Source organism: Cupressus sempervirens, chromosome 9, assembly GCF_028749045.1.
Source record: "Cupressus sempervirens isolate cs-2001-9-10 chromosome 9, ASM2874904v1, whole genome shotgun sequence".
Lineage (NCBI taxonomy): Eukaryota > Viridiplantae > Streptophyta > Pinopsida > Cupressales > Cupressaceae > Cupressus > Cupressus sempervirens.
The window spans coordinates 821,862,751-821,884,566 of record NC_143126.1 but is presented as its reverse complement, the minus strand read 5'-3'; the positions used below and the strand labels follow the sequence as shown (position 1 = coordinate 821,884,566).

Sequence of the window (21,816 nt, the reverse complement as noted above, 5' to 3'; positions counted from 1 at the left end):
CTCTCAAATTTATTCTCCTACTTTATTGCCTCAAGCTGAGCTAGGACTATTGCTCTCTCAAATTTTTTCTCCTGCTTGACTGCCTCTAGCTGACTGATGAGTGTTACCCACTCCGACTCCCAGGTTGACTGTTGTGTAACCAAGTTCCCTTCTGTTGCAACCAATCGAGTAGTCGTCTCCTCTCAATCCCTCTCTATTGCTACCTGATCTGTCTTACTACATCGCAAAGCATAGTAGGTATCTTGGTACACCTGTACTATCTTGTAAGGTACTCAATTTGGCTTTCAACTATTGGCTCTCCAGAAATCCAATCTTGTCTCATCTCAGAAGTCTCAATGTCAGGCCATCCTCGTGCCTTGAAACATGCAATAAATGCAACAGGACAACCAACTCTCATAAACGAGAGAACATGTTTCAACTCCTTGACTACCCCCTCAAGTACTCGTGTCTGAGTTGAGATCACCACCTAGCAACCTCGAGTCACTACACCTGCTAGGTATGCCTCAAGATCCTCTCCCAAAACCGTGGATGATTCTGATGTTGGCTGCCCCTATGTACCCATTGCCATGTCTACTACCTCCAACATCCTCTGGGCACTATCCACTGGTGGTGGTTGCTCATCTGCAAGGATGGGGTGGCTCTCTCCCACCAGAAGAGCTGGAAGAGAGACAAGAGGCTCCCTACCCTCTACCATAGGTACCTCTCTCATAGGTGAGAGGACACTAGATGCTCGTGCCCTTGGGGTTTTGTTGAACCTCTTGCTTAGATAAGCTCGCAAGTCATGTGTTGTACATGCCCGATCAGTATTCTCTAGTTGGGTTGGCCAACAATGCAGCATCCCAACAATGCAGCATCCACTGTGGCAACAACATCGGATCCAATCACCTCTAACCGAACTTGTGGCACCTCCTGACTATTGTGTTGCTCCTCGGGCACCTCCATCACCTCTTCTGACAAAGCCCTAGCCAGCAAGGTGTGGACTCTGTCTCTTACATGAATGGGCACATGTATAATTGTTGCCTCAGGAATCGGGTGCTTTCTCCGTTACCACTACAGTTGAGGTCATGTCGATGGGCTACCTAATATGTCTGAACCCAGGAATGTGTACGCTCCTAGTGGTCAAATGTGTTGTGGAGAGAAGGGGTCATGGAAATAATAGTGGTGTTGCGATGATGATCTCAACCTCCTCCATCTGCGTGTTGTCACCCTCAACTGTGTCACTGTCACTGTCGGATGAGGTATCATGTCGGCTACTAGATGTGTTCCCATGCTCGTATCCTAAATCCACCTCCTACCTGCATCGTTCCCTACCATGGCCTTTTGCCCACCGGGTGTGTCTAAATGGCACCATTGCATCATAGGAGGTTCCCCTAGAGCTAAGTTTCTAGCTTAATCTCAAGCCTATCGGCTAGAATCAACTGTGTTGTGACATCCAAAAATAGGCCAATAGCATAGTGCGGCATATAGAATGTTTTATGCTACAATGTCATGAATTCATACATACGCTCTGCAAGAAGTGTCGCCTAATAGTATACCCTTCCTGTCATTATTTTGTTCATCAATGCCCCTTCCGGAATGAAATGTCTGAAGCATGGCTTGATCCAATAAGTCTACTCTTTACTAGGTCCATAATGCAATGCCACGATCCTTCTCTAATATCTGAATTTTTTAGTCCTCTTATTTTTGAAGTTTGCGTCATGGCTTGTTTCTCCATGTCAAAGAGGTCTCTGCATACCAGGGTTACCAATCACTCCTTTGCCTCATGTGCTGCCTTTAGGTCAATCTTCCTACCTCCTTTCGCATACTTGGGTATGCCAAAAACTTTCATGAGATCTTGCGCTTTGAAGGAGATCTTTATATCACGATTTAGATATGAAAAGGTACTTGTTTTCAACTACCTATCATAGGTATAGATCATGATTCACAAGCAACCCTTGAAATCCTTAATGCATAAGACTGGCATTTTAATTGCCCATTCCACCCGTGCTCTCCTTATGCTGGCCTTCATCAGATCATTGTCTGGAGTTTCTTGCCACCACTTGTGGCACTCCAACCCATTCAATCCTTCAAAATGTACGTTTTGAAGCATTACATAGGATGTTGCAGGCATGGGTGCTTTTGGTCGTGACATCTTTTTCCCTCTGTAGACACCTTGCCTGCAACTTTTACTCCTGAGGGTAGGAGATTCGTATTCTTTGGCATGGTGTTGTTGCTCAAACTAGACCCACTTCGTGTTTGAAGTTTTGCTCTCCAAGGTTGTTTGTCCATAACCGTTTCTTGATTTGTCTTTTACATAGATAAGAGAGAACCAAATAGTTAGGGCTTGTCTACATGTGGGTATGATTTTATCCTCCTCTGCCCTCTTCCCCAACCGTACGGCTCCAACATGTTCTCCATTATGGTTGTCGAAAAACAATTGCTTAGTGCTACACCCTCAACGTCGTATGACGCCTTTGGGTTACTCTCAATCTAACAATTGTTGGATAGTCACGGTAATGGCCTAACCTCTTAAACATTGCATTCTTCTGATGCTAGGCCAGAGATGTCGCCGTATGTCATATGGCTTTACCTTACCAAGATGGTGACGTGCTTATCTTGGAGATATCTTTGTTTTTCCAAATGCCGCACAGAGCTAGTCTCTTACTGTCTCTGTAATTTTTTCCTTTAGTCATAGGATGTATTCTTCCCTTGATCATTGTGGTCGCAATGGTATTCTTCTAATACCACAGGTGTTTTGTGTGAGGGGTATTGTCGCTTCAATATGCTAAATAGGGTTTACAAACATATGCCCATACGGCTTCACATTTGCAACCAAACTTTATTGCTTCCCTAAGGTCGTACGATATCATTTTCAATGCTGCCCTTCACGATGTCGTGTCATACAATATATATGGTCAGTGGACCAATCTCTTAGCCAAATAGCTATATTGTGTTTGCCTTGTGGTCGTACAATAGTGGTGATGTATCGCAACTTGGCTCGATAAAAGTACCATACAATTTGGGTAAGAGGTCGCATGATCTTTTAAGCGTGTGGTTGTATAGGTATATTTCTTTTACCGTTTCCTATATTGTGTCTTATGGTGCCATGCTTGGCGGTACCTCAGGTACTTTTGTGTTGCTTCAGGGGATATCCCAGCACTTCAGGTACTTATGCCATTCTTTGCTTCATGTATTATGTCATTGTTTCAGGTACTTATGCCATTGTCATATAGAATAGACTTAAATGTGGCCATATGGCCCCAGTTTATTCACTTATGTTTTGAAAAACCTTTTTTTTTATTTTCAAAAAAAATTAAATTAAATTGAATCCTACCTTAATCTAAATTATCCGGCCTACGCAAATCCTCGCGTCACTCATGTTAGACTTTTAGTTTTGAACCATTCATAGCATCTAGGACTTCTAGGCCATCAAGTGTCCAAAGCTTGATGGATCCATTGGCTCCAACCTCCCAAATTTTATAAGGTCCGAGCCACTTCACTTTGAATTTGACCGATATGATCTCATTCCGTCCATTAAACTTCAAAACTAGCAAGTCGGGTTGGAACCTCAAGCGCCACTAGATGATGCAGTATAATTATTATTTTTTTGACCGTCAGCTCTAGATATGGAAGCTTGCTCCTACATGAACACTTGTTGGTTCCTGGTCCTTAGGTTATAGGGGCATTCTTTGGTGGAATGTCCCGCAATCTGGCAAATGTTGCAAAAGGATTTCTTCGGACAAGAACCTTTCGTGTGTTCGGCTTCCTTGCAGTCAGTACCACACACCTCATCTTCCTCGATTTTTCTTGATCCTCATTTCATTGCTCCTTCATCATCCTCTGAAGGTCTTTTCCTAAGGCATGCACATTTTTACTTGATTCCTCCTCACTACTTTCCTTAGAGGACTCATCGTCCAAGGACTTCATTTTCTTGGAAGTCCTAAATTCACTTTCCAAGTCCATTGCACAATTATATGCATTATCATACGATGTTGGAGGTACGATCTTCATCTTATTTCAGAGGGAAGTCTTTAGTCCTTTGACGAACCATTGCTTCTCCAATTCGTCGACTGGGGTAGATTCCATTTTCCCAGTTAATTTCTTTAATCGTCACCCGTAGGCTCTAACAAACTCATTCTTTTCTTGTTTTGTTTTGTAGATCTCGACAAGGATCTCATTATCGTCTTTTAGCAACTTGAATTCCATTTGAAACTCTTTCTTCACTGTCGCCCATGTTGTCAAACCAATTTTATCCACACTGGAGTACTAGTTAATGGCTCCTTCCCTTAATGTGGCAGGGAACTATTTAACCCACTCGTCCCAGTCAATGACCCCGTTAGCAGTCCAAATTGTTTCACATGTACGGCAGTGTCGTACTAAATCCTCTTTTGCTTGGGCCATAAACTTGAGCAACTTTTGTTTGTTCCCAGCCATGATTGTTGGTTGTCACTAATTGTAATACCTGTTGTGTTGTCGTCTGTGCCGGTGCGTTACAATGCGTGCCCGTGTTACACTGTGATGTGATAGGTTCTGAAAAGAGGGTAGTCTGATTTTCAAACTGTACTCGTTCGTATGGTGTGTGAGGGGCAAAGTGGTCACCCTGCGATCGTGCTACTTTAGCACCTTGAGCCACATTGGTTCCTTCACCTTTGTCTAGATTCTCTACCTGTAGTGTACACAAATTTAGAAATTTTTCCCTTGTTTCCTCAATCAGATTCAACCTTTCCTACGTCTCCTCTAGTAAGTCCTTTGTACTTCTTGGTCACGGATGGTTAGGCGAACCGTGCTCTCCGTTCAGTGCACCTCCTCTAGCACCGTGATCACCCTCTGTGACCCCACTGTGGTACCTGTCAACGAGTTGCCTAAGCCTTTTCCTCCACTCAACTTGTTGTACGAGGATCAAACCTTGTTGTGCAAGGTGGATATCATCATCATTTTGTTCTCTTCTATTTCTATTCTTATTCAATTGATTTGGCATCAATTCTTAAAAACACATCATAAATAACAAGAACACCTTTATTTATATATTCCCTGTACATCATCATGGGTTGTCTATGCAACCGTTACAGAGCTTCAGTTCTTTTTTCACTCACTCCATTTACATTCCCACGGCCTAGGGCTCATGGATAAGACCTCCTTTGGATTTCATCGCGATCCTCTAATTCTCAACAGTTATGTTCCAGAAAGTTTTTGAGAGTTTATTGCCTGTGTTGCTCCCTCTCTGTTTCCTCTCTTTGCCTTGCCTGAGCCAGGAAAGTTTGTGCAAACAATAGAGGAAACTAATGCAACAAATGGTTTGCAGTGGGACTCACGTTTAGTGCGTCCCAAACGGTGTCCTCGAGAACCTATTCATGTACGGCTTCTCTCCGTACAAAAGTTTCAATACTTGCTCAGAAAAAAATGTGGAAATTTGTCAATAGTTCATGCTCCCCTTCAAACAACTTGGTCACTCCATCGTCATTAGTTTTCACAAACTCCGGGATAGGTATTCCCTTTTATTCTATTCTTTGTATGTCATTGTTTGCGTCACTCTTCCCAAATTCAGAGTCTGCAACAACGCCAAATGTTTACCATACAAGGTAAATTTAATTAATGCATATCACAGTAACGAGAATATGACAAAAATGCAATGCTTCAGGAATCAGGCATATACTTCATTATTGTTTCCATGCTTCAGTACATCATACGCCAGTACAAGATAGATCATGAATGGATAATACTGAATGACTTCTCTCTCAAGGGAGAGTTTTTTATAGATTCCAAAGGGGTGCAACCAAACCATCGCATCATAACAGAACACCCATCGGGTACTAACCAATTGACATCTTAACCAATCCCGATGGCATAACACTTTTGCCAACAATATGAGTCATCACACTTGTTGTAAAGGAGTCAAGGACAGAGAATCTGCTTGCAAGATTACCAGGTGCGCTCTCTTTAAGATGCTATGTGGTATTATGTATTTATTTTTACATACTAATCAGTCTATCATATAAATAATCCCCATTCTCAATGATGCCATCAATTTAGAGAGTTAATAGTATTGTGAGTCATTGTTGCATATAGCTTGCTAATAGGTTCAATTGATCATGGAAATGATTCATAAATTCATTATTGCTTACTGATATGGAATTAGGCATAGTAGCATTCATTGGGACTTCATGCATGACAGTTATTGCGCAATCATCAAAATGAAGATTGCTGCATATAATAGTGATATAGTAATAAGCTAAACAGGTCTAAGTATTATAAGATATGCCATCTGATTCGGATCTATAATTGATGTATCTGAATCATACTCTTGGTGTAATCCTTTTCCGAATTAAATTGTTGTAAATCTGCATAGAAGAGTTGCTTCAATGATTCATATTCTATCCCAAAAAAAATCATGCTCTGTTTTTGAGCAACGCATTGATCTGCAATCATCTGAACTGAATAATCTTATCATTTTCAAGCATTACAATCAAGGAATTCGTTCCCGGTTAAGTATAAATGTATCATTATTTTCAGAAGAGGAAGAACCCTAATAACCACAAGAAGGGAGAAATATTTATCACAGTTTATATCAGTGTTTAGCAGTAAATTGACAATTAAATATCAATCCGAAACTCAGTCCTCGTTTAAATTGAATTTAAGATCCGAGACCAGAATATGTAGAGTGTTGAAGATCTGATGTAGCTGCAAGAGAGATCTTTTCCTCTCTTCAACTTCATGAAATTTTGTTTTGATTTTACAATAATCAAATTTTAGTGTGCATCAAGTTTGCTACACTGGCGTTATTCATTCTTCAACAGTCGAGCTCCCTGTTGGCTTTCAAGCTGAAGTATGTCCTGCTCACGGCAGATATATATTAGTTCAACTGCAAATTTATTATTGTCGGCATCTTAAGCTCCTTGGTCTTCCATCAAGTGATACTGGTTATATCGGACTCTTTATTTTCGTGTTGAAATCATTCATCAGGTGCTCTTGTTATTTGTCAACTGACGATGGCTTCTCTTCCATGTAACTGTCAAGATGACCCCTTCTTCTCAAGGAAGCCACTTATTTATATTGTCCGGAATATACTTTTTTTGTATTGCTTTTAAATGGGCTTGGGGGGTGAAGTTCAGTTACAACACGAATGGTTGTAGATGCATATGCTTGCTGTCTGCTCAGAAATTTCTCATCCTCACTTGGCTCGTGATTTCTGATTGTTCATATGACCTAGTGCTTTAGTCTTGTCATTTCACATAGTATATATTTCGGTTCCTTATTGGCACATATTGTAACTATCTTGTTGACTGAAACTTCATTGAATTTATGTTTCTGTACTCTCATCTAAGAAGTTGTTTTATTACTGGTGATACAAGATTGTAACATTCATAAGTATTTGAATATATAAAGGCATTATTTTGTGTGGCTGGGTTGTTTCCTCAAGAAGGAGGTTTTTCCCAGAATAAAATTTTCTGTTGTTATCTGTTTCATTCTGGTTCAATTTTAACATAGAGAACCCTTCTCCATTACTGCAACTATAAACTACCCTTAGGTATTGGTAGACAAGGTACTGAGATTAAGGTGGGTTGTATTGTTTGTTATTCTTGCAAGAGGGATGTTGCCCCATAACTAGGTTTAGGATGTTACCTAATGCAAACCATTATTGAATTGCAAATCAAGGTAAGACATGACCAACCTAGAGATTGAAGTATGTGATCACAAGGCCCTAGATTGTTAGGTAACATAATTGACATTCAAATGATGAGTCCTTGAGTTCATGTTGACTAAATTAAAGATGTCAAAGGACTCTTATACGAGTTTGGTGGTGACAATGATAGCACGAAGTACAATGCTTGCACCTTTAAAACCTCAGCCAACATGGTACTTTGCTATGGGTAGTAACTGTCAACTACTAGCACCAGTTGGGCAATGTCTAGCTAGAAAGGTAAATCTCATAGGCGAAGATGTCTATACGTTGATTGGCTATGACAGTTGTGTGCTCTGCACCAAGTCTCGGATGATATGAAAGATTGAATCTCATGCCCACATTCTCTTGTGTACGGTCAGGCCACTTATGTGGGGAAGCTGTGTGGGAGACTAATTCAAGTAAGATCGTAAGATCAATGGTGGGGAAGTAAAACCTCTGATGATACCCTTTCCCCCCAAAGAGATCGGAAGCTTGAAGTAAAAACAAACAAGATCAAACCATCAAGCTTATCAGTTTCTATGGTTTATGTTTTGTTAGTTATAGCAGTTTAATTTTTTCTTGTATTCAGCATTAAAAAAAAGGAAAATGGTTGGTTAGATTCCCCTTCATGTGAAGTTAGTTATTCTAGAGAAATTGTGTTTTTCCTTTCAATTATTAAACAAACCTTCAGTGATTCAAGTTCTTGTGAAAAAGATATCAATTACTTCAGTTATTATGATTAAGGTGAAATTTAATTCTTATTATTTTTGTGTTATTTAAAATTTAATTAATTGTTATTATTTCTAGGAAGTTAATTTGGTATGTTACACTGTTAGAGGGATGAAGGTTCCCCTAGCGATATCCACCTGTACAATGCCAAACTAAATAGTCACACTTCACATTTTTTTTTCTAAATTATTTTCAAATGAATATTTCAAATAAGTCCTTTTAAGGACATCACCTTCCTGTCCTATAAAGAAACTACTGCAAGCAATTGTATATTTAAATAAGCCAAATTTGATTTACAAAAAGATTTACCTAGAAGATCTAGCAAAATTCAGAATTGACCAAGTATTATCAGGTATAGAATATTTAAATAAGCATTTGTGTGTAAAAAATAGAATATAATAAAAAAGTTTGACTGCAAAAGCATGCCTATAGGATATCGAGGATGCCTTCTATCAACACAAGCTAATTTCAGATTAATAAAGCTAAACCAAATTAAGTAAACTTTGCACTAGAGAATGAGGGTATTTTCATAATCATAAACTTAATCCAAATTTAGCAACCTTTGCAGTTGAGAATGAAGCTAGTTTCAGAATCCTGAAGTTAGACCAATTTATGTAAAATTTGCAGTTGCGAATGCCTTTTAAGTTTACTTTATTTGTATGTGTAATGAGCTTTGTGTGGCTTAAAAGAAGCTTACCGAGGCTTGAGTTCTCTAACCAGCTCTGATATCACAGTGTTTCCACCTGACAGATGCTCAATTCCTGGAGGAGCATCTGCTAAGTTAGCACCCCTGAGAATTCCTTCCGGCCATTCATTAGTAAACAAGTCAAGGTCTACCGAAGCAAAAACTACTACCTAAAATTATATAAGAGAATAAAGAGCATACAACCCAACCAGCAACAAAATCGATTTCAAACTTCCATTAGCACATTACTGATCTAGACTGTCCCTTTTCTACTCTGTAAATACAATTTTACATATTTCAACTCATGAAACATACAAGGATATGTTAGAAACATATCAACAACACCAGATTCTTCAGCAAGAGCTCTCAGTGCATCAATATCATCTTCACAGTATACTCCTATAGTTGATCCATTTGATGAACTTCTTCCTGCTAAGTAGGCTACAGATAAACCTGTAGTCCAGATATTAAATAATCAGGAAAAATACTCCAGAAAAAAACAGATAAACTAGTCTTAAAAAGCTTATAAAGTCCTTAATGAGAAGTAGAACAATATAAAACAATGAGGAAAAAGAAACAAGAGCTAAAACTATATGAATATCAATAAACCACTTTTCTAATATAATAGAATCTTCTTTCAAAATTATACATGTGAATACTATGGGAGGAGATGCAACGTATGTAGCCATATTTTCTGCCAAAAACAAAAACACAGCCATATACAACGTACAAAGTGTTTAGTCCAGAATTTAAGATAAACAGCAATAAGAAAGATCCAAAAACTAGATGCAAAAGATGCACAGAATTATCCTGGGAAAACCCTTCAAGTTGAAGGGAAAAACCCACCCAAACAACCAAAAATACTACTTTTATTAATCATAAAATGCTCAAGTTTACAATGTTCTTCGCTTGATGCAATCTTTATAACAAATAGAGAGACTCTTCACATTACAACCGAAGATCTCTTGAATTTCCCAAAACACGACTTCATTTTCAAATACACAACTCTTTGTATTTCCATGCCTCAAAACATGTCATATGACAAAAGTCTTTATATTTAATATTACAATTATTATCATAAATGTCCTCTTCAGCTGAAGGTGACCATAACGATAATAATGGCCATAATTCTAGAGATAAAGATCTCTATCGCAGCTACAATCTTCCACACTCCCTCTTAGCAAGAGAGAGATCTTTAGCTAAACAATCACACAAGGCTGCAACCGAAAAATGTCAATGATAAATTCTAATCACCTAGATTCTCATAAACAAACATAATTCACAGAATCACTTAACATGAAAAAACTGCAAGAATCACAACCAATTTGCATCACAGACTCTATCAACGTGATGTTCTGATGGAATCTCTCAACATGACAAGTCTACAAGGATCACAACCAGCGCACATCACAGACTCTCTCAACATGATGTTGTCATGGACTCTCTCAACATGACATCCAACTCCCATCATGGAAACACTCAATGTGAAATGTTAGTAAGGTTTGCAACCACCATTTTACCATAGATTCTCTCAACGTGATACAACCATAGACTCTCTCAACGTGACTTCCAACTCCCATCATGGAATCTCTCAACGTGATGATATGATGGACTCTCTCTACATGATGCTCACTATGAATCTCTCATAAGTGGAAAAGTTATGTAGTTGACCTTATAACTATTATTAATTTCACATGAATAAGAACTCATAATCAACAAGGAAAATCACAACTGAGACTTGTTTCTAACAAGAGTCTCAAATTCTACAATACCAAAACATTAACAACATATATAAGAATAGTGGGGATTCCGTAATGACTCCCTCTCAATCAAGAATTACTTTGATCACCGCAATAAGATCATAGTAGTATCATCCCTCTAAAGCTGAACATCTCCCTCTAAACATGTATCGTCAAGGCTACATCCTCATCTCATGCATACTCTAATCTCAGCAGGTACACAAATATGAATTAATACATAATGATAACTTATATCATAGAACTTGCCATACAAAATGTAGCCATATCAATTGTTGATGCGAGTTTTGTGTCACTGCATAACATATTAGTAATTGGATGCTTGATACAGAATATCAAATACACAATTCCTCTCTTGAAAAGTTATCTCTCATGGGACATGAGTATAACTCCAATGTTCCTTACACCGTTGGATACTCGCTCAGTTTTATCAATGTGATTTGCTGGTAATCACGTAGGCGGCCTTACGTTTTCCTGTTTGAGAAAAATTTGGATCTTGGTGAGAAAATGGAGATGGTGGTTCGGTGTGAATGCTAGATGATGTTGATGGCGCGATGATGGCAATGTAGGGTGAATGGCGATGGAAGGTGAGAATGCCGATGTTTTGGTTTACTTCTCTAACTAACCTCTTCTAAGCATGAAATTTGGCTACTCAACTACTCCTACTCCTAAGAATGGAAGGTTAGCAGATGGACGGGGATCGAATCTAATGAAGGCTAACCAGCGGCCCTACCTCCATAGATGCAACGCTTCAAAGGAAAGTAAACTAGATCACCACACAAAGCCTCCCAACCAGCCGCTAGGATGCTAGTGGCCTAGTGTTGACCCCTATCAAACATCTACCAAAGCTACCATGCAACTATCCATTTTATTTTACTCTTACTCTAACAACTTGAAATGAAATTGCTTCAACCTGAAAAGAAAATTTAACTATGTGGAAGTAGAAAACATGCAATAACACCCAATGTTCTTAGTCAACATGCAATGAAAAAGAGAGCACTTTGGTATTATTTTCGCAACAATTTCTCCAATCCCTCCTTTACAAATGAGAGCCAATGGCCGTATATAGAGGTCCAAAATACAATGAACGGTAGAGATCAAAACAAGATCGACGATCCAGATTGGATCCAAAAACCCTAATTAGGGTTGCCACCCCATCAGCCAATGAGAAGATGTCACCTCATCAATGGACCAATAAAAAAAGTGCAAAAGTGGCAACCAATGAGAAGGCACCAAAATGGTGGCCAATCAGAAACAAACACTTGTCCTATTCTAGAAGAAAGGGAAAGTTGCCACTTGGGCTTACATAAGATGATCTTCTAATATAATTCTTCCTTTTTCTTTTGTTCTTTTAGCTAAGGCAATGAACTTAGCTAGCCTTTCGTTAACTTCTTCCATAGGAGGACAAGGTGTGTGCTTCGCTCGGAGTTCTGCTGACTTTGCCACGCTGTTTGCTGCTTGTAGTATCCTTTCGTGATCCTTCTCATATTCCTTTGCAAACCCAATAAAAGCATTGAGTGAGGAAAGGGTGTTCAGATGTTTCCTTTTGACGGCAGCCTTTCCTAACTCATCCAATCTCGATCCAAATCCTGTCTCACTGACATCCTCCTCTCTAATACCCTCAAAATCAAGCGCCACCCCAACGTCGCTCATTATGGTTGAAATGGAAGTGTCGACGCTTGGGCCGTGTTGTGCAATCTCATCATGAATTTCTTCAAGTGTTCTGAATCTGGTAGTCAATGCGACATACCAAGATTCAACTATGCTCAATCCTCTCTCATCAACCAACCGGGCTCTTTCCAAATATGCCTCCGGTAGCCTAATGAACGCCTGCAGCCTAGGAATAACCAAATCCTTGATGGGAAGAAAATTCTTCCATTCCTCTTCAAATAATCTGAATTTGTTTCTAACAGTCACCAATGACTGGAATGTTGAGATGAAGGAGGGCAAGAAATTTCGCCCATCTTGGATTGTATCATAGATCCAACCCCTTACTTCATGTAACTGAGCTGATACCTCTTCTGAATCGCTCCCGCTGTCTTGAGGAAGGGCTGCCTGATGCAGCTGTTGGATTGGCTGGCAATCTCTCCAATATTTGTTTTTGGCCTCCAACTTTACTATCTTTTCGTTTGCCTTCCTCAATCTTTCTCTGATTGATGCTATGCCTTCCTGAACCTCCTCACATTCCATATCATCTGTATTTCTTCCCAAATTATGTTCTACTATTTCGTACTCCTGGGCTGCAATCTCACCCGCTGCCTTATTGACTGTTGGTATAGCAATCTGAACCCTTCGGTGACCATCACTGTCGCTTCTGATTACCCTTGCCACCGTATTTACCATCTGTTTTTGGTTCTCGCTATCATCCTTTTCTATTAGTCCTTGGATATCATCAACTGCGTGAGCCATTACCACCTCGCCTCTCGGCATAAGCATTTGCCTTAACCATAGTGGTGCAGTGCATCTCCCCAAATCCGGATTCGGTTCGACCAACAAAGCATCACCAACGGCCTTAGACGCCTGACTTATCTCTTCAATATCAATCGGCCCATCTTCTTCTCTACTAGTTTCTGCCATATTTCCTTGCTGGTTCTCCGAGAGAGGGGAGTACTCCGTACTTTCAGTATAGCCACTTGATTCCGAATCAGAGCTCACCTCCACTGCGGCCCCTTTATCACTCGAATTGACCTCTTGGCTTCTAGCCTTAGTTATACTCTCCCTTGACGGCGCTGCCCGCTGTCTCTTGGCTGGAGGTTCCGAACGTTCTTGGCTTTTCTCTACCTCCAAAGCCCTCTTCTTGCTATTTCTAACTGTCTCCGATTGCCGGCCACTTCCTTCACCCTTCTGTCCGATTGATTCTACTAGACCTTCCTTCGGTTTCATCATCTCATAAGTAAGGAGAACCTTTTGTCTTTGTAGCTTTCTCAACTTGGCATTATACCACGACTCGGTATGCAAATCTACTGTCCTTGTGACTGCCTCCAAGGAAGGATCCTGATGATCGTCCCAATCCACTGGATTCAACTCTGTTCCAACTACTATCTCATAGTCTTCTCTCAACACACTACGATCATCCTCCAATTGATCGGGAATATCAAGGCCTCTCCATCTGATATCTCTCATCATGTTCACCGACAATCTCGAGAAAGCTAGCTTTCTCACGTGAAAATCATCCTTTGCATTGGCCCAAAAGTCCTCTATAGTGGGAACATGCTTAAATTCGCTTCCATGAGATGCCTTGATAAGACCAACAGGGTCGAATACTTGCCTTGCTCTGTACCATCCTAGATGATACCACTCCAATTCCTTTTCCGCAGCCTCAAAGGTGGCCCGATTTGGGCAACTATCATTGCCAATTATAATTGGGAAGGAAACGCCTGTTTTCCCCTCATTCCTCATTACTCTATCATAGTGCTCAAGCTGCCTAGCCAATTCCATCAAAACTACCTTGTCGGGCGGGTATCTTGGAAGCCTCTTGGGACAAACTGTACTTCCTGCCACTCTAATGTATGTGAATTGCGGGAATTGGATGAACCAACTCCCAAACTTCTTAATCCTTGCTTCTGCTTCCAATGAAAGTCTCTTAGCAGGCGCCCCTTGTAATACCCTTACTGTCTTCATGGCGAATGCATCGCAAAACATCTTGTAATCCTTGTTATTGTGCAAATGAAGTTGCGGATAGCATTCATGCACCAAATATTGCCCCGGCCCATTACCAATCTCTCCTAAGGCCCTAAGTCCCGGACTCTCATACAATCTAGCAATTAAGTAAAACAGATAGGATCCCATGTAGAATTGTCTTTGGTTTTGAACTCTTCTAAGTTGCAACTCTAAATTTTCACTTATGATCCTAGCCCAATCAAATTTTCCTTTTCCCTTTTCAATTTCATCAATGAAGAAGTACATCCAGTTTTCGAATTGCATAGCTTGAGCTAGGCCCATGATCCGGCTGAGAAGAACAATGAGATCGCCATATTCCGGCTTGAAATCTGCCACTGTAAGCCTTGTTGATTTGTTAACTCCTTTCCTTCCTTCGTGTATGCAATTCCGCTTTAGATGTGAGAAGTAGGCCTCTTGGTTACCTTGAAATGATTTGGCCGCCTGATCCACCATTACAACTGTCATGCCCTTGCTTTGGGGAAAATTAAATGTCTCTTCAATTGCTTGTTCGCCAATGTTGGCCAACACTCTCTTCCCTTCGCCAAAAATGATGGATTTACTGTCTAGATCAAATCTGGATACACACTCCATAATCAATTCCGGACAAGGCAAAGTAGGAGGAAAAGCTGCTGCATGTACAATTCCGCTCTTGTATATCCTCTTTGCCAAGGGGGATTGTCCTTCCTTTAGTCTGTCCCTCATCCGTATCATGTCCACTGTAGCGATATTAGTATCGGTTATTTTCTTCATTTTCGAGAAGAAGGAAGTTTTGGGCGTCATATCCTCTTTGTCTTTCTTAGCGTTTGCCCGCTTGGGATTCTTACTTGCACTATCATCCTCCATGCTCGTCGCCCTATTACGGGATGGTAGAGTGGTGGACCAAAAGGCAAGAAGAACCAAGTAGTGCAATTCTTAGAAAAGAGCGAAAGAATGGATGTCAGCTTAAGCACTCCTTGCAACTCTAGATGATGACTTTCACCTTAACTAATAATCTTACAGCAACTTTTCGGAACCCGGTATATGACATCAAAGAATTACTAATCCCTTTGCAAATTAGAAAACAAAGCCTCTAAGCTTATCCAACACTTGCCTTCTATGCAAAAATCAAACTTTCATATGTATCTCTTCTCCCAACAAAATTGCCCAAATCTGATATAAAAATTGCAGCCCCTCTAGAAAATCAGAATTTTGTCTTCCACAAATTTCGGCCCCCCACAAAATTCGGCTCCCACAAAATTCGGCTAAGCATGAAAAAAAAATCTGCCCTTCCACAAAATTCGCCCAAGCAAAGAAGGAGCAAAATTTGTAAAATCTGCCACCTAGGGCACAAATCGCAACCCACAAAGTGGAGCAAAAATCCCCAAAAACGCAAAAAATCTGGCCCTTAGACAAATCACCCAACAATGGCAATGGAGAAATTGCCCAAAAATCACCAAAAAACTGCCTTCCACCAATTTCGCCCAAGTCTGGAAATCTGCCCTTGCTTCAAATTCGCCCAAGCATGAGGAGCAAATGAATTGATGAAAATGAAATGGGAGGGGACTCCCTTTATAGCAGCTTTCACCTCCCTCCCAGGCTGGCCGACTTGGTCCTATAGAGGACAAAAAAAACCAAAATTAAAGCTAAGTTAGTGGCCCACTTTAAATACTTTGCCAAAATTTTAATTTTCTAAAATGAAAACTGCACTTTTAATTTGCTAATTAACCACAAATTGCAAAACGAAATTGAATGGTGCCTTGGGGATGCTAAAAATTTCTATTTAATGAGGGTTTGCTAATTAATACATCCTTGAAGTTGAATTTTGGCTAACCAAAAGCCATTTCTTAATATTAATTTACCAATTTCATTAAATACCAAAAGCTTTCAAGGCAAATTTAATCTATTAAAGCCAATTTTTGCAATTTTCCTCTAAATCGATTTTGCTAAATAATTAAAATTTTATGACAAAAAAAATAAAATTGCCTCTAGAGTAAAAATCAATTTTGCAATTTAACTTCATCTTACAAAATTAAATTCTATTTCACCAAAAAAAATAAGATTTTCCAAGAACCTAAGTCTAACAAAAAATTTCCTTATTTGAAAATCATTCAAATTTACAATTAAATCCAAATTTTCAAAAGAAATCGTCTAAGTACAAAATTCACAATCTTATCCTGCCAAGTTGAAATCAATTTTGAACTTATTCGGCCTAAGGATAGAACTGATAGCTCTGGAAAATCAAGTTGAAACCGGGTGAAAAATACATCTAACCTTCTCCACTGGCCCTAAAGGCGATTAAAAAGGGGGTCTCCAAGATTTTGGGGCGATGTGTGAAAACCTCACAACATCTGGCGACTCCACGGGTGAAATGTTCCTGAACATTTCGAGAAACAAGTAACTTAGAACAAAATCTCAGGATGGCCTATCCGCAAATCACTTAAGGACGAGCACTCAACAAGGGAAAGGACTCTCAAGTTGAACCTAAGCACTCTTACCATAAGTTACTCACGTGTGTGCAAATGATTTATTCCCCGCTCGACAAGAAGTTGATAGTCTCTCAGATCCATTAAACTTAGCTATTATAAATATCCTTACTTCAAAAGCAACCCGGATAGAGCTCCGCTGCCAGTCAGGCGTCTATAGCCCCGACGGAGTTATCGCTGTGGCACCACAATCACGGTTCTGCCTTTAGTGATTATCTTTATAGCACCGGCAGAGATGACTGCACACCCTTTAACCAAATTTTATCTTCATTTTCACTTTAATATTGCCTTTTCTCTTTTCTCCTGATATTTTCTCTTTTTCTTCTCTCTTTTCAATCTTTTGTTTGGTTTGCAGGCAATGAAGCTTGCGGAGGGTTTGGAAGACCACAGTGGCGCTGAAGCAGGTGTATGATTTTTACTAAGTCCAACTTCACTTTAAAACACCAAGAACTCAGAGCAATTAAGTGTGAGTAGAATGTTGTAACCATGTCAAAAGATAACTCAAGAACCTCTATAGAGTCTAACCCAAATTTAGTACAAGTCCTACCATAGACCAACGACTAAACACATCCTTTAATCTCTGAACCTTGTTAAATGCATTCGAGAAATGAACAAGGCAGACTCCGTTTTGTCCCAATATAATATAAAATCTACACACCTCGCCCATGAGTGATAACATGGAACCCTCCTTTGCACTTGCAAAGGTCCAAAACCAAAACTACTCTCCGACTGAGGGAAGCAAAAAGATCTCAAGTCAAATGACTTGATGCAAATCAAATTCAAGCTCCCTCAAAACACCTAAACTAAGCAACTAAAAGAAAACTACTCTAAACAATTGAAAGGGAAACTACTCTAACCCTTGGGCCAAATGATCCAAGATAAACTCTATTCTAAAGAACTGAAAGCAAACCTAAACTAACTATGTACAAAGGGCTCCGGACAGAGTCCTAGGCTTGGAAATAATGCTTGAGGAATTGCCCATTGACGGGCAATGGGACATCTCCTCCAGTGAGTGTCTTGAGTCTAAATGCATTATCTCCGATGATCTCAGCAATCTGGAAAGGACCTTTCCAAAGTTTGTCGAATTTATTATGTTGTCCTTTCTTTTCATGGGCTTTGTCCCAATATAAGACCAAGTCAGAAATCCTGAAGGCCTTGTTTTGTGCTTTTCTGTCAAACCAACGTTTTACTACCCCTTGATGTTTTGCAAATTTTTCCAGGGCTTCGTCTCTTTTCTCATCTAACTGCATCAGTTGAGTCAACCTGACTTGGACTCTGTCTTCGTTCTCATCATAGTATTCCTGTATGAACCTTAAAGTTGGAATTTTCAATTGAATTGGGAATACAGGGTCTTGTCCATAAACCATATGAAAAGGAGTGATCCCTATGGACTCTTTAACTCTTGTTCTATCTGCCCACAAAGCGTATCTCAGTTGTGTGTGCCAATCTTTTGGGTTCCTGTCTAAAAGTTTTCCAATCACAGTCAAAAGGTTCTTGTTTGTGGATTCTGCTAGGCCATTTCCCTGGGGATAGTAACTTGATGAAAATTTTAAAATAATCCTGTGATCAAATGCCCATGTATGAAATTTCAAAGAAGTGAAAGCAGAACCATTATCACAAACAAAAGCAGAAGGACACCCAAACCTGGTAGTGATTCTTTCCTCTAAAAATTTGATAACAATCTCAGCAGTGCAATTCTTGAAAGCTTGGGCTTCTGACCACCGAGTACAGTAGTCAGTTGCGGTTAGAATATACCTATGTTGTGCTGAGGAAGGTAGATTGATAGGACCGATGAAGTCAAGTCCCCACATCGCGAAAGGTCTCACCTCAATGATTGGCCGCAGAGGCATTGCCGGATTCCTTTGTCGTTTTGCCGAAGTTTGGCAAACATGACAAATCTTTACGTGCTCGTGAGTATCCTTGAACAAAGTTGGCCAATAATATCCTGCTCTTAGTATCCAATGTGCTGTGGCCAAGTCTGATCCGTGTCCTGTTCCCCATTTATCATGAAAATGTTCCAAAATATTTCTGGCTTCTTCCTTTCCGACACATCTCAAATATATCCCTTCATGATTTTGCTTGTATAATACTGCTCCTTGTAACATATATCTTCTGCTCTTGAATCTCAATACTCGCTTCTGTACTGGATTTAAATGTGAAGGGCACCGATGATTTAACAAATAGTTGGTTATGTCCTGGTACCATTCATCGGGATGTACATCCTCCAATTCATAAACTTGTTGCACAAGTCCAGGCCCCTCTGATGCCATGGTCTGTGCCAATTGTTGTCCTCTAACCAATTTCATTGGTAGGATTTCTATGTCATATTCTTGGATAGTGGCGACCCACTTGCCTCTTCTTTCTCCAAGCTCACTCTGCATCAGTAGCGTCTTCACTGCTATATCAGGTACAATTGCACGTACTTTACTTCTCAAGATATAGTGCCTGAATTTCTTCATTGCCTTCACCAAGGCATAAGCTTGCTTCTCCACATTTGGATAATTCAATTCAGCTTCTCTGAAAGGTGCACTCATGAAGGCTATCGGGTGCTCTTCATCTTCTTCATTCTTCTGTGTTAAAATAGCCGCGCATGCATGATCAGAGGCGAAAGAATATATATTGAATGGCCTCTCATAATCTGGACTCACTAGAACTGGTGCATTGATGATAGCATGTTTTATCTCTTCAAATGCCTTCTTAGCTGCTGGAGTCCAATCCACTTTTGCATCCTTTTTCAACATGTCATTCATTGGCTTCACGATCTCAGCAAATGCAGATATGAACTTTCTCACAAAGTTGATCTTTCCAAAGAACGATTTGAGCTCCTTCTTACTCCTGGCATGCCAAGTTTGGAAATTGCTTCCACCCTCTCTGGATCTATCATGATACCTCTTTCTGAAATTATATGTCCTAGCAATTTACCCTCGGTGACTCCAAACATACATTTCTTCGGGTTCAGAGAAATTCCATACCTACTACATTTCCTGAAAACTTTCCTCAAATCCAGAATGTGATCTTCTCTGTTCTTTGAAAATACGGTTATGTCATCCATGTAGATTATAATGCACTTGTCTTTTAAGTCCTTGAAAGCATAATCCATGGCTCTTTGAAATGTTGCGCCTGCATTGATCAAGCCAAAAGGCATCCTTCTGTATGCAAATGTTCCCCACTTCGTGGTGAAAGCCGTTTTTAACCTATCTTCTTCTTCGACTATCACTTGATTGTATCCCGAGTATCCATCCATAAATGACATCATTTGGGCTCCATTTACAATTTGCAAAACCTCGTCTAGTGATGGCAATGGATAATTGTCTTTTTCTGAGGCTCTGTTCAAATTTCTGAAATCTACACATAGTCTTATCTCTCCGTTCTTCTTCCTTACTGGGACAAGATTGGCGACCCACGTTGAATGTCTCACTGGGAAAATGATCCGCGCATCTAGCAACTTCTTTACTTCTTGATATATCAATGGTTCTAACAAAGGATTGACTGGCCTCTGCCGCTGCCTGAATGGCTTACTCCCTTCCTTCAGTGGAATTGTATGTGTGATGATAGAAGGATCATATGTTTTCAAATCTCCATATCCCCAAGCAATTACATCTGGGAATTCCTTCATCAAACTCAATATATCTGCCTTCTCCTTAGGTGTGCAAACTTTCCCAATGTGAACTATTTTGGGACAATCTTCTGTCCCCAAATTAACCTTTTCACACTCATCGCCCCCTGTGGGTTGATACTGCATTTTGTGGAACTGGTCCATGTCAAATATCCTTTCTAACTCAATAATCCCCTTTGGAATAGTATTTTCTTTTAAGCTCATAATTCCTTCTGCATCAATCTTTGCTTCTTCATCCACTTCACCATCTATGATTTGCGCTGTGAAAACATTTGAATTGGTCAAGAATTTGAGGATATGTCTATCATCTTCAAACACTTGGAAATTCTTGACATTGTCTGGTACTGATGGAACCGATGCCAACTCAACTCTGAATTTCTTCAAACCATCCAACTTAATTGGTGCCGGCGAGCTTGCAGTCTGTGCGAGGGCATTTGCCACCTGATTATTCGCTCTATAGCTAAACTTGATATTGAAGGCATCGAAGTCCTCTATCAAATCCCAAACCCTGTTTCTATATCTCTTCAATCTCTTGTCATAGCAGGCGAACTTCTGTTTTATCTGCTCAATTATCAAATATGAGTCCCCAAGAACATGTAGTATTTTGGCACCTTTCTTGATAGCGCATAACAATCCTAAAATCAAAGCTTCATATTCTGCCACATTGTTAGTGCATGAGAATTGCAATCTATGTGCCTCTAAATATGTTGTCCCTGTTGGGCTGACTAACTCAAATCCGGCTCCAGCTCCTTGTTTGGTTCTGGAACCATCGAATCTTAGAGTCCATACTCCATTTCTTTCTAGATGCTTCTCCTTTTGGAGACTCTCCGACTCGTCTATTTCATCATCTTCTTTTATTTCCGCACTGGGTGGTGTAATTTGGTTCTTTGTTTCACCCATCATGTTGCTTTCTGCTTCATCAACTTGTTGAATCTCAACCTTCTCAACTTGTTGAATCTCAACCTTCTGTTTACCATGTTGATCTTCTCGTTTTAGAGCCCCTGGTATTCTCTTTTCCACTTGTTCTAAGGCTACTGTACACAGAGAGCAAGATAACTCTGAGTGGAATGCATTGTGAATTCTGCACCAATTGGGTAATAATAAGTCTCTTACTGGTGTTCGGTTACCCAACTCCATTCCTTGTTGCACGGTCCTAGTCACGAAATTCTTGAAATTTTCAAACATGCCTTAACCCTCATCGGACGAAGCATCTGGATCTGACTCAATCAGGATCTCAGTGGAATCCCTTCCTTTGCTTATGATATTCA

At 39.9% G+C, this 21,816-nt stretch overlaps 1 protein-coding gene across 2 annotated transcripts in view; it reads right to left on the bottom strand.

Moving 5' to 3' along the window:
- The window catches only part of LOC149541217 (CwfJ-like family protein / zinc finger (CCCH-type) family protein), a 229,646-nt gene that overhangs the window by 181,511 nt on the left and 26,319 nt on the right, over positions 1–21,816 (bottom strand). The window contains exons 3-4 of one of the 2 annotated variants that reach the window (XM_089802225.1): positions 9,377–9,506; positions 9,066–9,182 (exon numbers count right to left, since the gene is read on the bottom strand). In XM_089802225.1, the coding sequence (XP_089658351.1) occupies positions 9,066–9,182; positions 9,377–9,506 (247 nt within the window). Of the gene's footprint in view, positions 1–9,065; positions 9,188–9,376; positions 9,507–21,816 lie in introns of both variants that reach the window. The other variant, XM_089802224.1, reaches the window with a different exon arrangement.